Here is an 18099-nt window from a genome sequence, read left to right on the forward strand (position 1 = left end):
GGCTTCAGCATAGGTGGGAATGACCCTGCCTTTATTTCAGTAGTGGGACCAAGGGAGGGAAAGAAGCAGATAAAGTTGGTGGTGCGTTCCCTCCAGTCAAGAGGTTTCAACTTCCTGGTGTCATCTTCAGACTTCTCCCCACTGCCTTAAACATGGCACCCTGTGTCAGCATGCTGCTGACACTTTTTTTTTTTAACTTCATGTCTTGGGCCAAATCAGTTCTGAATTCTATCAACTGAGCAGAGCTCGGTTGTTCAAGCCTGTGTGGTGCTACTGCTGGTAAGTATCCTACTTCCCAGACTCTTCAGCCTGGGGCTTCAGATACTCCCAAATCCATAACACACATCCTACTTGCAAGCCCCAAGCATGGAGGCCTTGGAGTTCAGATGCCCCCTAATCTTGTTTGCCCCTAGCCAAAAGACCGAAGGAGCAAGCAAGAGGGAAATCCGAAGAACAATCCTCCATCACCATAAATTGTGTAGCTGAGATCCTCACTTTGGAGGCATAAACTCTTACAGGACTTGACTTGCCCACAGTGCAAGGGACAGGCCTGCACCTTCTAGCTTAGGGGCAGGCAAAACATGGCCCATGGGCTGGATCTGTAAGCCCTGGCCCTCACTGCCCCTCTGCAAGTGGGAGGCTCTATTCAGGGAGGTGCTGCTCTGAGTGCTAAGCAACCACCTCCCCCTGGAGCTAGGGGCTGCTGGAGACAAGAAGTCTCTGCCTGGCTGAGGCTTTTGCTGGAGACCCCATGTGCTCAGCTATGCACTACTGGGCCATGTGGCGTTGGCTCCATGCTGCCTACACATACAGCCGGGGACTTGGGTGGGAGCTGTGTGTTACGGGGCTGAGTGGGGCTGGCCCCTCACACTGCCGTCACATGCAGATCCAGGGACTGGCACGTTCCCGGGACTCCGAGGACCCTCCCCACCCACCGTACCCTCAGACACCCCACACGCACACTCCCATGGCCCCACCCCAATCACATACCCCACCCCTCACCCACCATACTCACACTGTACCCCACCACACACACCTGCTCCCCAACCACACCCCCCCACATGCAATATACAAGAGTAAGAGTGTAGTTTGAACTCTTATCCAATTGCCTGTAGATATACTATGCAAACACAAATCAGGACAAAAATACATTTTTTAATCAAAATCAGTTATGGTCAATGTTTGATTTTTTTTTAATTTTTTTTTTAGTATATGATTTGTTTTATGGCTTCAAGGTGGTGGTACCCACCTCAGAGTACTTTTGGGGGCAAGGTAAGAGGTTAGGGGTTAGGACTTCTGGCACCAAGTTGGTGAACAGGGGGCGGGGCACCCATCAAGGGGCGGAACTACTCTTACAGCTCTCCACAGCTCACCAAACCTTGTTAAGTGGCCCTCCAGCCAAAAGAATTGCCCGACCCTGTTCCAGTTACATCAAGTCATTCAAGGCCAAGGAGAACGGTATCTTCCCTGCCATGTCTGTAAAACCTCTTAGGCCAAAACCATCATCATACCTGCATCCTGCATGGTAATTATGGTGTCACCCCCCCCGGCCCATTGTTTTTAACTCCCCACCCTCCCTATGACACTTCCATTAGCAAGGAGCAGCTGGTTTGTCACCACACACTGAACTGCTTACCGCTGCGCTGGGGCACTGCAGTCATTCATTGCAGCCTAGAGGGGGTAGCCATGGGCACTGCCATCTTTGGACCTCCCAAAGAACAGGCCCTGATACACGGCAAGTATTTTGCATGTGTGACACACAGTGGGGTGGTGATATTCTGCTTTCCCAGCTGGATGCAGCATGGTGGGAAAATGCACCATCGTGTTAGGATGTTGCATTGTAGCTCAGGCTACTGCAGGGCTTGGGGGCAATGCATCACTGTAGATGGAGGCACCCCCTGGGTGCTGTGATTAAGCTGACCTGCAACTAGTACTTCTGTGGTTCAGACCGCATCTTTTGGTCCCTTGGCAGGTGTACACCATTGAAAGCCTGCAAAGGATCTTGCAGAGAGTGTGGCTTCTCTGATTAGCAGGGATCTGGGCTTTCTTTTTCCCATGGAAAAAACAGAAAAAAACTGAAGCTTTTCCCTTTTAATTGAGAAAAACGTGGATTTTTCATTCTAACGGAGAAACCCATGGATTTTCCATGTTTGCAAAGAGCTCTCAGCAGGCTGGCAGACTTCCAGCCTGCAAGGGGCCGGAGGAGGGTGGGCAGGCAGGGGGTAGCCACATGCATGTGCACACTCACACGCACACGGCTGCCAGGCAGGCTGGAGAGCAGCTCTTGCAGGTAAGTCTGGTGGGGGGGGGGAGGGAAGACTGAGGCACCCATAGGGAGGGATGTGGGGAGTTGGGTAGGGCTGGGCCTGGGCCTGTTGCCCACCCCAGCTGGCACGCACGGCCGCAGAGCCCTGACGGAGCGGGACGGGGCCACGGGCGGCGCAGTGGGGGGTGGCTCCCTGCTGCTGCACGCACTCCTGGGGGGAGGGGCCACGTGCTCCCCAGATTGGTGCGTGGGGCAGGGGCAGATGTGGGCTGCAGGCTCAGGCTTCCTATCCTGCTGCCCCCTCCCCAGAGCCTCTGCAGCGCAGCAGGTGGGACCCAGCACAGGAGGGCAGAGCAGGGCCAGGCAGGAAAGCTCCTTGCAACTGCTGGCAGCTCCACGCTGCCATGGCAAGGTGCCCCTGCCCACCCAGCAGCAGCAAGGGGCACAACTTCACGCTGCTGCCCCTGCTGCTGCTGGGTGGGCAGGGGGCGCCTCACCAGGACAGTGCAGGGCTCCCAGTGGCAAGGAGCTTCCCTGCTCTGCCCTGCCCCCAGGTCCTGGGGTCTGGGGTCCCACCGGCTGGGCTGCAGAGGCCCTAGGGGAAGGCAGCAGGGTGGGGAGCCCCAGCCCACCGCAGGCAGTCCCTCCCATGGGTTCTGCTTCAGCCATGCCACCCATGGAGGAGGGGGAACCGGGGTTCATGCTCCAACCACCTCCCCTGGGCGACAGCCAGAGCTTGGGCATTGCTGTGGGTGATGGGGGGGCTGCAGACCTGGTCCGTGGCCCCATAGCCCTGGCAGCTGGGGGCCCCCTCCAGAAGGGCTTGCAGGTCATAGCAATGGGTGCCGAGGGGCTGCAGGGCTCTGCTGGGTTTGCAAGAGGCAGCCTTGTCTCCTGGCCCTCGGTACAGCCACCTGGGCAGCCTTTTCTGTTTAGAAGCCCCCTCGCTTTGGGTAGCCCTGGGGCATGGGAACCAAGGGCTTGAGGACAAAGGAAAACCCTCAAGCCACCTGCCAAAGCTGGGAAGCAGAGAACGGTGCCCAGGCCTCTGTGTCTTTAAGAGCTGGGTTGGCTCTGTGCCTATCCCTCCCCTCTGCCAGACGCTGCAGCAGCTTCATTTCCTCCTCGCGCTGCAGTTTCCGGGTTTCCTTACTCGGCCTAGGTGGCTGCTGCTCCGGCTTGGGGCAGGATGGCTTCCCCAGGGTCCCAGAAGCTGGAGGAGAAGCTGGTGTGCTCCATCTGCCTGGAGCTATTCAGGGAAGCTGTGACCATCCCGTGCGGGCACAATTTCTGCCAGAAGTGCATCAGCAACCACTGGGACAAGCAGGAAAAGGAGGATCCCCAGGGAGAGGAGGTGTACACCTGCCCCGACTGCAGGAAGGGCTTCAAGACACGGCTGGAGCTCAAGAAGAACGTGTCCCTCTGCAGCGTGGTGGAGCTGGTCAAGGCGGGCGAGGTGCAGGCCTCCAGCATGGACGTGAAAGCCCCGGCTGACAGGGGGAAGTGCCCGCGGCATGGGCGGCCCCTGGAGCTGTACTGCCAGGAGGAGAAGGTGTGCATCTGCTGCGTGTGCACCGTGAAGGAGTGCCGGGACCACCACAGGGTCCTCTTTGAGGACGAGCGCAAGAAGAAGCAGGTGAGTCCTAGCTCGGTCTCCTCTGGGACCTGCCCGCATCCTTCAGGCCCTGGAGAGAGAGGCAAGCTCTGTGTCAGCCTGACAGAGGGGTGCTGTCGAGGTCGGGGTGCAGGTACTGCTGTGGTTAGAGCCTGGGCTGGGGCACCAGGGTTCTCCGTCAGACCCTGGCTTGCTGCGTGGGGCCTGCGTTGCATGTGTGTCTGTTCCTTAGTCCAGAAAGGAGAGTGTCCCAGCCCACCTACACTAAAGCACCTTGAGACCTTCCACTGTCTTGCTACACAGAGGCTCAGCTCACGTGGCTGCTTTTGGGCAGTAGTTACTAGTGCCAGGCTTTTCTCCTCGCTGATCTGGACTAAACGTTCCAGGGCTCCTGCATTTGAATGTCACAATGTCCTCATCAGGCACATGAAAGGAATAATGTTTACTTACGGTCTTGCACACGCTGGAGCGCCTGTCTTTTCTCCACGCAGCAGGGGCCCCGCATGCCTCTCTTCTCCACAGGTCCCAGTGTGCCACCCTCCCACCCGTGCCAATCTCGGGGCCCTTAACCTGCCTAGCCATGCCACAGACCCCCTTCCCCTATACCAGCATCCTGCACTCCCCCATCTCCGTGTGAGAGGCCCTGTGTATCCCCACTCCCAAACCGGTTACCCCTCCTGTTTCTATCTGGGAGTTAAGTCCTGCCGAGAATCTCGAGGTTGAGATGGCAGGTGTTAGGTGGGAAGCTGCTTGTGGGTCTCGTTGCATCTATACAGAGTTGGAGAGATGTCTTGGAGTTGAGTATCGGGCACTACCGTGTTTTGCTTGGCTCAGCAGAGTCAGCTGCTGGGCAGATGCACCTGCTGCGTGGAAGGTCAAGAGGGAGTGACCTCCCTTTCCATGGACGGGTAGAAGGACCATGTGCAGGTCTGCCTCGTAGCAGCCCAGCACTGCGGCCTTTGAGCAGCGTCGGCTGAGCAGTGACCAGAGCACGTGAGTGTGGGGAAAAGTGTATTTGGATTCACAGGGGGACAGTAGTGAGTCTGAAGGGGAGACAGCGCTGTGCAATGGCCAGGGCTCAGAAGGACCTATCACGTAACCACTTCTGCTCTCATGGCTTCAGCTGAGCACTACTGCCAAACAAGGAGGGGATGCTGACCCTCCTCCCTGACCTGCCTCAAAATGTGCAGATGCCAAGCACCATATAAGAGCTAAATGTTTAGTATTGGTGATGAGGGGAAAAGAGGAAGAGTCCTTGCGCAAGGCATGGGCTGTGGAAAGCTGTGGGAGCCATCACAGTGGAGAGGGGCTTGAGAAGCCAGAGGGAGGTTCAAGTGAGATAAGTATTACAGGAGTGCGGAAAACTATGCTCCGCTATGTTACAGCTTGGGTTTCACTCTATTTTCAGGCCCTTTTAGAAGAGTTCTTGGAGAAGACACAACAGGAGGCAGCAAAGATCGAGGAGGAGAAGCGTAAACTGGAGGAAACGACGGAAGACATTAAGGTATCAAGGCAAATGCAGCTGCTGGGCTCGTGGGATTGCAGCCCTGAGCATGGCCTCCCCTGCTCCGGGGCCTGTGGATTCTTTGTCCTGTTGTTTCAATTGGCTTTTTCTGCCCAGGAATCTTCAGAAAAGCTGAAATCGGGGATTTTGAACAAGTTTACCCTGCTAATGGAAGCCCTGGAGAAGCAGCGGAGGCAGACAGTGGAGACGATCGAACGGGAGCAAGCCACTGCCCTGGGGCAAGTAGCAGAGAACTGGGCACAGCTGGAACACCAGCGGGCCACCCTCAGCCAGCACCAGGAGAAGGCCCAGGCCCTGCTGACCTGCACAGACGACAGGATATTCCTGGAGGTATTGACGACCAGACACAGCGAGGGGAGGGGAGGTCCTGCCTCCTTCAACCCAGAGGAAGAGGGATTTCTGCACCCCCACCCTGGGAGCAACTGCCATGGAGCCTTACATACCTGTGCCCTCTGCCCTTCCTCTCCCCTTCCCGCCCCATCTAGGATTTCTTGCAGCTCCCTTCTGAGACCCTAGAAGGTTTGCCAGCCATCGAGTTTAATGCTGCCAGCAAAGTGGATCCCATCTCTAAAATAGTCACTCAGGTCTCTAGGCTGTTGCTGGAGGATTTGCCGAAATCCCTGAACCCAGAGGTCACTGGCCCAGAAACCAAAGGTAAGCCCTTCCTTTGACATTTCCCCCACTGCCTACACGCTGCTCTGATGGGGGCAGTGTCACTCATCTCCGTGAGTCCCCACTCTGAAGGGTCTTTGTACTGCACCTGGGTGTTTGGGTGGCTCACGCACCGCATCATGAACGTCACCCCCTGCACTTGGCCCTAGGTGGGGCCCACTTGGCCACCCCAGGCCTTATTAGTAGTATTATTTAGTATTTAACTTGCAGGTTTGCCTGAAGATCAAACCCCTTTAGGCTTACCCTAGCCCAGTAGTTCTCAGCCTTTTTAGACTCAAGACACCCTTGGATTGACTTGAGGCACCCCTTGGATAATGCCAGCTCTTACTTCTCGCGCTTTTTTTAGGCTACAGAAAAATAAGGGAGCAGTTTTCTTGTTGCAAACAACTCAGAGACCCCAACGATGGCTTTCTTAGTTAGAATTTCTGGGTTTATCTTGTGAATCGTGTTTGTGGCACTCTGGTTGAGAACTGCTGTTCTAGACGCTGTCCAAACAGAGCAGATGACATTTTTGCACAGCAAAGTGCTTGCAGTCTAAAAGCCATTTCAGGCAGATAGGACAAAGGTCAGGCAGAGGTGCTTATAATATGTCCCCCCCCCGCACAACTGCCATTGTGAGCACTTCACAAACTTTAACAGATGTAACCTGATTTAGCTGTTCCTCTGCAATATGTTTCTACAGAGGGGGACCTGAGGCACAGAGAGCCTAAGAGCTTATCTATACCGGGTCGTGAGGCACAGGGCTGACAATACCCCACACACTAGTCTGCCTGCCCCATCAGGCCTGGGTGACAGCATCTGAAATCCCTTCTCAGATGCTTCTATTTGAATGCTCCCTGCCTTGTTTCTGTAGCCCTCCCTTTGTCTTTCACTTTGCAGAGCCGATGGAGCCAAAGGTACCAGCTGTGCTGAAGGCAGGACCACCCCTTCTTGAGTGTGAATTAAGAGCAGGACTGCTGAGGGGTAAGGAGTAGGGATTGAGAGCTGGGGGTGTCAATGGAAGGGGAAAGAAATGAACATGTGTGGAGAACCTTTGAAGGAACTAGTCTTTCAATATGGGGCTTGTGACAATGAAGCAAGTTAGCAAGTCAAGGTCGTTCCTTGGGGTGCTTCCTAAGGAGTTGATCAAAAACTTGGAGCCTTACCAAAGTGTTTTTATTGCAGGCCCTGACAGTGGGCCCTTTGTGAGCTCAATGATGCTACATCTGATTGTAGTTTGCAAAAGCGAAATACAATGGCCAGGAGAAGAATGGTTCATTGCCTCACAGGGCTGTGTAGGGTTTCATTCATGAGAGGGAAGTGCTTTGGGACTTCCATATGAATGATAACATTAGGTGTAGTTCGCAGGGCACAAAATGACACTTACTGTTGCTCAGTTGAGTGATGGAGGGCATGTCTGCACCACCTCTGGGCTACGCCTCCTCATGCCAAATGCTGGATGCAAAGAAATGTAGCTGCTTTGGAGAAGCCCTAAGCATGCATCCATAAATTTGACCAAGACAGAGCCTGAGAGCAGTGCTGGGCACATGCTTAGGGCTGTTCTAGGCCAGCGATGCTCCCTCATGTTTGAGCTGGCACAAGCAGCATGGGAGCAAAGGGATGAGGCATGGTTGACAGTGGCATTCCTGGGTGTAGCCCAGGTGCAACGTAGACAAACCTTTAACAAAAGGGACCCAATTCTCCCACTGGGAATGGCTCCTATCCCATCCCCATGGTGAAAGTCAGTGCCATAGTTAAGTGGACTGGGGCAGAGTAATTCCTGAGTACACCGAAGGAGGGCGTCTCTCCCTTTCACACACACCCACTCTCTCGCTCCCTCCTTGATGTTCTGCCTCTGGCTTCTGTCTCAAGCAAGATTCAGATGCCAGCTCCAGACTGGCCGTATTTAGGCACAGAGCTTTTCCCGGGGAATGCCGAGAAGCTTAATCACTGCAAGCAGCTGCCAGGCTTCTGGCAACTGAGCACAGAGCAGGGATTTATCTCCCTGGCTGCAGCTGAACTGCACATCATGTGGCACTGCACAGGGCCTTAGAGACCAGGAAGACAGTCCCAAGAAGCTACTCCAGAGTTAGTGGGTAGCAGCTTCCTCACTCGCCCCTTCCAGGCCACCAGATCTGAAGTGATCCAGGCAGTCTCCTGCTGGGTGCAGCTCCCTGATCCTAGGAACTTCATGTCTCCACACATGCCACTGACTTAACTTCTCTTGGCATTTCTCTCCCACTGCATCACAGTCACCCTTTGGGTCAAGTGCAGTGTTTAACTGCTGCTTTTATACTAGAAAGGACTTCCTGGGACACAGTGCTGTTGCAGGCATCACATCATATAATTCTTTTTATAATTTTTCTCCATTAAAAATAATTAGCTGTTTTTGGCTTCTGCTACTCCAATCAGAGGCAGTGACTTCACCTGCCTGCCAGGGACTCAGAGCTTTTGCAGGCATTCCTTAATGTAACTGCTTAAAACTCCTGCCATTGTCTCTATTGCTGTTTTTAGCACTGGGGAAACTGAGGTATATGGAGGTGGACACAAACTGCCCAGTGTCTCTGTGCAAGAACTAAGATCTTGTGACTTCTACGCCTGCGTCCTACCCATGGCTACGGTTCCCCCAAGCGTGCTTTGCGTTCTCCGTCTTCAGAGCACTGTCCAGAGCCAAATAATGACACGGGCAGGGGTGAGGAGGAGGGAGAGGTTAAGGTCTAAAGAAGAAACAAAGCTTTTATATTGCCCAGGTTGAGACTGTTCATATGTGTGTTGCTTGCAGATCATAGGGATTTGACCTTTGACCCTGACACAGCCAACAGGCACCTGCAGCTGTCCAGTCACAACCAAAGGGCCAGTCACCCTCGTTCTCATAATGACCAGGGTCAGAATCATGCAAGCAGGTTTGAGCTGTGGCAGGTGCTGTGCACCCAGGGCTACAGCCAAGGCCACCACTACTGGGAAGTTGGGATCTCCAGCCACTCCATCGTTGTAGGGATCACGTACAAGAGCATCCAGAGGAAGAAGCAAGGTGGTGGCCACAAATTCAACATTGGAAAGGATGGGTCTTCGTGGGGGCTGCAGATCCGGGAAGAATGCTACCTGGCATGGCACAATGGCCGGTCATGCAAGGTCAAAGAGCCCTTGTACAAGTGGATTGGAGTCAGCTTGGACTGTGACATCGGGCGTCTTTCATTCTATGGCATTGGGGACAAAATGAAGCTCCTTCACTGTTTCTACTGTGACTTCAAGGAGCCCCTCTACCCAGTCTTTTGGCTTTGCGAAGGCAGGACAGTCATCCTTTACTAAAGGAACTGAGCGAGCAACTTGTAAGCTGAATGCACGCTGTCACCAATGCATTTTTCCCCATCTTGCAACTGGCTTCATGGCTTTGCTTGGCAGACATAGAAATTGGTGGCAGCCTCCTCATGCAGCAAGCAGGCCTGGAGAGAGCACAGTGCCACTATTTCAACAGGGACAAGGCTGGCAGGTTACAATGACTTTAATGAGAAGAGAGACCCTTCAAAACCAAAGCAGTGTAGCTGGACTGCAGGTTGTTTGATTTGCAAATGAGCCAAGTGGAAGTAGACCCGCTGCCTTGTCTGTTACAAAGATCTCTTTGTGGAAGAGATGAAGCTGGAGGGGTTTAAAAGGTGCCTGACATGTGCCCATCGTGCAAAGTCCCATGCCCCCTTCCAGCCCATGTGGTGAAATCAACACAAATAAAAGGGCAGTGACTTGAGAGGCTCTACTAGAATGGGGAGAGGAAGGAAAAAGGCAGAGCTTGGTGCCCATTTCCTCTGCCTCCCAGAGCCCTGGGCAGCCACCATCTGGCTTGGATCTCGGGATCTGTGGCTCTAAGGAAATGCTGTGCACAGAGGAGATGCCCTTGGGATAGGTTCTTCATGGCGGTGGTGCTAAGTTGGGATGAGGAGGCTGTGTTACAGACCCAAACACTAAATCAGGGGGATTCTACGTTGTCCAGCTTGCTGACACTCAGGGATGGCTCCAAGGAGGAATTCCAGCCTGCCCTTTCTAATCTACTGTGTTTTCCTCTCGTCCAAGGACTCCGGGCATTCAGAGCACAGTAGAGGGCATCTACGGGATGTAAACTCTACCTGTTTATCAGCAGCCCCCTTCTGCATTAAAGTTCTGTTTTCTTATCTCCTGACAGCTTGCCTTTTGGTTTAGGATCAACGGAAGGGATGGGTTGGCAGCTTTGGGTGGGAGCTGGGGGAGAGGTCATTGTATCCACAAATCTCACCCGAGCTTCTTAGACCCTGCCCTGACCACATGCCTCCTCGCAGTCCGGTCCACCCCTCCCTGACACAATCATGTCCCAAATTTTTGTGAGGAAGAACTCCAGAGGGAGATGAATTTGCTTGTATGTACGAGTTAAAGAGAATGGGATATCTGGTAAAAGGGAGGGCGGGTTGGAATCTCGTAATAACTCATAAAGCCACCAGCTGCAAAACCCCACAAGCCAGGGAGCGTTTCAGTAACTGGGTGGGGGTTTGCTTTCCGCCATCGCCCGAGCTATAACACGCTAATGGAGGGAGCTGGGACAGGCTGGGATCATTTTACTGTTCTTGCTCTGGTTGCCTCGTTTGGCAGGACAGAAAGATCCTGGCTGGCGTTAAGGGAAGATGCAGCAGGCGGCTGGTGGTGGTTAAAAAGCAAAACTGGCAGCATGAAGTGTTTATTATTCACAGGCCTTACTTGGTTTCAGTTAAAATGGGCAAATTGGCAACAGCCAGATGGCAGCAAACAAGAGACAGCGCTTTCTGTGTGGGTGAGTCGGTGTGTACAGGATTGCTGAGAAGGTCTTAGATTAACTTGTATTCATGTACACACACTATGGCCCCTTGGTCTTCGGTGACTGTGCTCATGGCTCAGATTGGAAGTGGTATTGACAATCTTTTAGGAGCATGGAAATGGCTCTCTGGAGTTCAATATCAGCCAAACCACTGACGTGAAAGAAAGTTAAGATTTCAGAAATCAGCATAGATTCATAGATTCATAGATGCTAGGGTCGGAAGGGACCTCAATAGATCATCGAGTCCGACCCCCTGCATAAGCAGGGAAGAGTGCTGGGCCTACATTACCCCAGCTAGATACACATCTAACCTTCGCTTGAAGACCCCCAGGGTAGGGGAGAGCACCACTTCCCTTGGGAGCCCGTTCCAGACCTTGGCCACTTGAACTGCGAAGAAGTTCCTCCTAATATCCAATCTAAATCTGCTCTCTTCTAGCTTGTGGCCATTATTTCTTGTAACCCCCGGGGGGGCCTTGGTGAATAAATACTCACCAATTCCCTTCTGTGCCCCCCGATGAACTTATAGGCAGCCACCAGGTCGCCTCTCAACCTTCTCTTGCGGAGGCTGAAAAGGTCCAGTTTCTCTAGTCTCTCCTCGTAGGGCTTGGCCTGCAGGCCCTTAACCATACGAGTGGCCCTTCTCTGGACCCTCTCCAGATTATCCGCATCCTTCGTGAAGTGCGGCACCCAGAATTGCACGCAGTACTCCAGCTGCGGTCTGACCAGCGCTCGATAGAGGGGAAGTATCACCTCCTTGGACCTATTTGTCATGCATCTGCTGATGCACGATAAAGTGCCATTGGCTTTTCTGATGGTTTCGTCACACTGCCGACTCATGTTCATCTTGGAGTCCACTTGGACTCCAAGATCCCTTTCCACTTCTGTGCCACCCAGCAGGTCATTTCCTAGGCTGTAGGTGTGCTGGACATTTTTCCTCCCTAGATGCAGCACTTTGCATTTCTCCTTGTTGAACTGCATTCTGTTGTTTTCTGCCCACTTGTCTAACCTGTCCAGGTCTGCTTGCAGCTGCTCCCTGCCCTCCGGCGTGTCCACTTCGCCCCATAGCTTAGTGTCATCTGCAAACTTGGACAGAGTACATTTCACTCCCTCGTCCAAGTCGCTGATGAAGACATTAAAGAGTATCGGTCCAAGCACCGAGCCCTGCGGGACCCCACTGCCCACACCCTTCCAGGTCGAAACCGACCCATCCACCACGACTCTCTGGGTGCGACCCTCCAGCCAATTCTCCACCCACCGGACTGTGCAGTCATCCAAGTCACAGCCCCTTAACTTGTTCACCAGTATGGGGTGGGATACCGTGTCAAAGGCCTTCCTGAAGTCCAAGTATACGACATCCACCCCCGCTCCTGAGTCGAGGCGTTTTGTAACCTGGTCATAAAAAGAGACTAGATTGGTCAGGCACGATCTGCCTGCCACGAACCCATGCTGGTTTCCCCTCAGCATAATTTGTCCTGCCGGGCTCTCACAAATGTGAGCCTTGATAATTTTTTCAAAGACTTTGCCAAGGATGGAGGTGAGACTAACTGGCCTATAGTTGCCCGGGTCCTCCTTCCTCCCCTTCTTGAAAATGGGAACCACATTGGCCCTTTTCCAGTCCTCCGGGACTTGACCCGTGCGCCACGAGCATTCAAATATTCCCGCCAGTGGCTCTGCAATGATGTCGGCCAGTGCCTTCAGTACCCTCGGATGGAGCTCATCCGGGCCTGCCGACTTAAAGGCATCCAGTTCTTCCAAGTGACCCTGCACCACCTCAGGGTCCACGCATGGAAGTCTGGTGCCTTGCTGCTGCCTCCCTACACTCCCAGGGAGAGACTTGTCGTGCCTCTCGCTTAGGAACACTGAGGCGAAGAACTCAGTTTGCTTCCAACTGGATGCCTTGGACCCTTCCAGTCATGAACGTTCTTCCGACCAACATATCATTGTTCCTGCTTCTGCACCTAACTTTAACAACCTCTCTCCTGGTAAGTAACCTTTCTTCTGGGTGTTCTGATGAAACCAAAGGAAGAGGACGGTAAAAAAATGTCACCAGTGAAGTTCTGCCACTCGTGTCTGTAGCCGTAGCTGTGGCTTTGAACACTAGCCACCTGAATCTACAAAAGAGGAAACTGAACATTGATGCTCTGACAGATCCTTCCAAATTGCTGGTAATCAATTAGTTCACCTTTTGTTATACACAGACACACACACAAGCGCAATCAATGAGTTCACCTTTGTTACAGACACACGCACACTTTAGTTAATCTGTAAGGTCCCTGCTACATCTCACATATATTATGCAATTAGCTGGTTAATCGTGCAATAAACTCAGGCCACAAGTGCAAAGTAATGATCACACAATTAGCTGACTAATTACTCAATACATTTAGACCAGCCACATGTGCCAACTAATTATCACAGCCATAACACAAGCCAACCAGCTATGAAGTTAGTGCTTGAAAATTTCATAGATTTCATAGACATTCAGGGTGGAAGATACCTTGGAAGATCGAGTCCAGCCCCCTACCCCAGGGGCAGGAAGTCAGCTGGGGTCATAGGATCCCAGCAAGAAAAACATCCGGGTTTCTCTTGAAGGTGCTCAGTGTAGGTGCTTGAACCACCTCCGATGGCAGGCGATTCCAGACCTTGGGGGCTCGGACAGTAAAGAAATTCTTCCTTACGTCCAGCCTGAAATGGTCTTGCAGGAGTTTATAACAGACCTCATCATCCCTTGGGGCGCTCTGGTGAACAAACCTTCCCCCAGATCCTGGTGGTCACCCCTGATAAACTTATAAGTGGCCACCAGATCACCCCTGAGCCTGCGCTTTTCCAAGCTAAGGAGTCCCATGGCTCTCAGCCTGTCATTGTAAGGTCTGTTTTCCTGACCTCTGATCATGTGCATGGCTCTTCTCTGGATTCTCTCAAGCTTCTCCACATCCTTTTTGAATTGTGGAGCCCAAAACCGGACTCAGTACTCCACCCTGGAAAAGGTGACCTTGTGTTACAAGAACCCCTCCAGTGAATTACCTCAAAGAGAGTGGTACCTGGGCAAAATATCCAAAACTTTTTTTTTTTTACAAATTCTTGGGCATGTGACCAAGAAGGGAATTATTTCTGCCTCAGACACTGCTAAGTGCTATTCTGTTATACTTGACTTTGCCCCAGGCAGCAATAAACAAGAGCAGATGACAACTCTTGTTTCTGCAGGTGACAGGACTGAGGCAAAAGAAGGCAGTGTTTTATCAAGGAATATTTCACTGATTTTTTTTTTTTAACATGAATGATTCTCCTAGTGTTTCAGGGATGTATGTGGTAGCCGTGTTGGTCTGAGACAAAAAGAAATGCAAAAATCTAGAACTCTTGATTCCAAAATGATACCTTGTCTTAGACCAACTGAGAAATTGCAAAAAATATGTCTTTTTTTCTGCAAGCTTTCAGGCTCATGCGCCCTTCATCAGGCTCAGGGAAAGCTCAAGATAGTCAAAGGTCCCCATACGTAGGAAATAAACTTCATTTTTGTACAGAGAAAGCAGAAGTTGGACAACTGTCCCTCTGGGTCCACAAGAGTCTCTTGGTGAGCTTGCTTTTTGTTGTTTAGATCAAGCAGGACTTCTTCCTTGGTGGTGTCAGATGGCAGGCAGGGAGGTGTAGAAATCGTTCTTGTTCAGCAATGAAGTTTATAATCCAAAATCCACTAAAATTTTGCATCTTCCATGTTTCAGGGATGTATGTGCTGGCATGTATCTCCTCAAATAGTTAAAAAAAATTAAAATCTCAGTGATTGTACTGGTCCGAACTATAACAATGGGGAACATATGAAAGGCAAACACGGGAGAGTTCAGAAGAGATTTAGGGACCTTAACAAGAGAGTGTTTTGTGTCCCATGCAGCACACATCATTCAAATCCTGTGTTCAGTGATGCCTCGAATTATTGCATTGGTGCCGTGGTGGTTTTCAACAGGTTGCAAAGCACTGATACTTCTTTTGCAGCTATTTCAAAACGATGGGATGTGATATGCCAAGCTGCGATTAATCTATGGGCAAAACAAAATGGAAAAGCCAGCTTGGTGCAACCTGTGTATCACAGCACAAAACTTTGAAAGTCGGTGACATTTTTGTTTCAGTCTCAAGTCAAACCTAAGGGAACCTACAGGAACCAAAATCTGAAAGGGTCAGTGCTAAATTCCTCAATTCTCAAAATCTGCAGCTATCGATTCTTGCATACTGTGGTTGTGCATGAGTTACTTTATGAAGTCAACCTCTCAAGTAAAGTGTGTATTGAATAAACTAGGCCTCTAAAAGCTTTGAAGGGTTTTTCATGTAAACAAGCTAATGATAATGGATTTACAAGTGTCCTGGGCTGGTCAGAGGGAGCTGACCAATGGCCTGAACATGGGAGTCAATTTCCCCATGAGAAAAACAACCACAAAGCAAGAGGTTTGCTTAAGAGCTGACGCAGCCCTTAACTACTCCTGGAAAGAACCAAGTCAGCGTTTTCTACTACATTTTGGATGCTGCTATACAGTCTTTTTGGGGGAAAAAATGAGGAACCTCATCATTTGTCTGAGTTTTCATATGAAGCATAACCCTTCTGCTGAGCACCTGTCAGCAGCAACAAGGGCCGGGTTCAGTTTTGGGGGTACTGAATATATTTTACCTTGGCTCAAGCCCCTGCTCAATGTACCTGGGACTAAATGAATCACTAGGGTGTCCAATAAAACCAACAACCCTTCCCTCACAAGCAGTATGAACACAAACCCCATGATTTATTACACAGACAAATACCAGAACACAACATACAGTCAAGTAAAACAAAAACACTGTCCTGGTTCAAAGTATACCCTGTATCACCCCTACCCCTATTGGGGAGCCTTCGAACCCAGGCTTGGCAGTCCAAGAGTGGAAGAGTCTTGACCCAAAAGAGGTTAGTCCCTGGGAATTTGGGTCCATCATCTCCCTCGCAGTCACCATCTGCTGGGGGTACCGGTTTCTTCTGAGATGAGAAGGGCTCTGCGGTGAGTTTTTTTCTTGTTTTTTTTTTAAGGAAAATTTTTCGTGCTCCAAGTCAAATCAGTCAAATCAATTCCAAATCCGTGAGTCATTCAAGAACCAAATGTGGCCCTACTAGCAGCAAACGCCCTCCACCCCCATCTGGGGCTTCAGATGCTTCCAAATCCTTTGGCAGGCATCCTACTTGCAGGCCCAAGCTCAGAAGCTTGGGGTTCGGATGCCCCCAAGTTTGGCTCGCCCTTGGCCATATGGCTGCAGGAGCAAGCTAAGGAGTCTCCCATTTCCATAAAGTCGGCGTGTAGCCAAGATCCTCCCACTGGAAGCTGGCCAGTAGGAAGCTAACTATAAGGCTTTTGTAGGGAGTCCTGTCTGCAAGTAGACGAGGGGGCAACCCTCCGCTACACAATGCCATTTTAATTGCATGACCTTGGTCAGGGTAGTGAGCTGATATAGCTCCACTGAGCTAAGAGAGAGAGCCCACCAGTCCAGGTGGCCTGAACCTTAAATCATTTTTCTGACCTCATCACAGGGCCCCAGTCGAGAAGCAGCCTCTTTCACACACTGCTAATGCAGACCAATCAATTCAAGGGGGGGTCACCACTCCACGATTTGGCCAGAGTCACTAAAATGGTTTTATAGGTTCAGCTGAGAAATCTTAAGGCAATGGTCTGCGGTGCTGGGGTGGGGATGGGAGGTGGTCCTCTCCAGTCCTAGAGGAGGCACAATACACAACAATCACACAGAAAACATGATCATGCTTTACAGCCGAACAAGATACACAGTGACATGAAATGCTTTACAGCACAAAATGACATGTACATTTTGGGTATGCTACATTAGTATCAAAGATGCAAAGCATTAGAAGAAGTGCCATCCTCTGACATAAGATGAAGCATGTTTTGCATTCAAAAGCTTGTCTAATTCCAGCCCAGCTGGTCTAATAAAAGCCATCTCCTTAAGAAATCCTTGCCTTTTCCAGCGTTCTTGGACCCTCACAGCTTTACCATCACCCTAATGCCACCATAAATGTTCTTGGCAGCTAAAATGTTGAATTTGCTCAAAACCTACCTGAGTTTCTGGGCAAAAAGTAAGCTTTTATCCTTTTTTCTTTGCTTTCTTTACATTCAGAAGTATGTTAGCATTGCCCATATCTAATTCCAGGGAAGAACAAAGTTTTTCAAGCATGTGAAGACATATTTGTGTTGTGTAGTGGCTCATTCTCAAACAGCTGGCAGGTTTTGCTTTTACAGGTTTCCCTCGCTTTATGCAGGTTCTGTATGTACGAATTCACTCTTATGCAATGACCCTTTTCATACCAAAAATTCATTATATGTGTGGCAAATACATTCTTATGTGATCGGTGTAGTGGAAGTCTGCAGTCAGCTGAGAGCCATGAAGCTGCCCAACAACAGCACCCATGCTCGCCACTCAGGGCAGCTGGTGCCTGTGCTTCTGGAGCTGCAGCTGCCTTGGGAGCGGCGTGATGCCACGTGTGTCCCACCGCCAGGCAGGTGGGGGCACAGCCCAGTGGCGCTGCTCCTGGGCCAGCTGCAGCTGGGCGCAAAGCACAGCACGCAGCAGCCACCGCCTCTGCCAGGCTGCAATCCCAGCTGCGTGCATGCCCTTCCCCACTCCTCCTGCAGCCACCAGGAGCCTGCATCCCCGTGTTTGGAGAGGCCGAGTCCTCTTCACCGCGGTCATCCTGTGCTTATGTGCACTTTCTGCTGTTGGTGAGTACCAAAACTCTCTTATAAAAGTGGTAGAAATGGGTCTGGGGGTCAGTACAGTCGAGGTCTTGGAATGTATTCGTATTTGTTACATTGTAAAGTGGGGTCCCTTTATGTGAATTTGAATTATGCGCCATTTTCCATGAATGCATCTACATTATAAGGCAAGGGACATCTGTATATGAGAGTTGAAGTCCTGACTGTGGACAGTATTGATCTAAGAGATGTCATCTATGTTTTCCTGTCTGCTGAAAGCAAGAACAGCCACATTCACTGAAAGTGGTGGCTGCTAGTCCCAGATCTTTGGGCTAATAAAGCTTGAAGGGGACTGGTTGCATTGGTTGATTTTCAAATTCTTCATCTTGTTTCACCCTTGCAACTATTGCTAGCAGAGAAACAAGGGCATTTGTTTTCATTCAGTGGCCTTCAACCTCTTTAGACTCAGGGCTCCCTTTGGGACATACCCACTCTGAGCTCCCACTTGCTTTCAGG

General features: G+C 51.1%; 1 protein-coding gene across 1 annotated transcript; it reads left to right on the forward strand.

The window, feature by feature from the left end:
• The first annotated feature begins 2767 nt into the window (after positions 1 to 2767).
• On the forward strand, positions 2768 to 10220 carry TRIM65 (tripartite motif containing 65). Its single transcript, XM_090061118.1, has 6 exons — positions 2768 to 3902; positions 5290 to 5385; positions 5503 to 5736; positions 5892 to 6060; positions 6958 to 7041; positions 8840 to 10220. Exons 1-6 carry the CDS (start codon positions 3456 to 3458, stop codon positions 9364 to 9366), a joined length of 1557 nt encoding a protein of 518 aa, XP_089917244.1. The 5' UTR covers positions 2768 to 3455; the 3' UTR covers positions 9367 to 10220.
• Positions 10221 to 18099: the final 7879 nt, after the last annotated feature.

The sequence above is a fragment of the Crocodylus siamensis genome, chromosome 8, assembly GCF_052110815.1.
Source record: "Crocodylus siamensis isolate JL-2025a chromosome 8, ASM5211081v1, whole genome shotgun sequence".
In the NCBI taxonomy this organism is placed as follows: domain Eukaryota; kingdom Metazoa; phylum Chordata; order Crocodylia; family Crocodylidae; genus Crocodylus; species Crocodylus siamensis.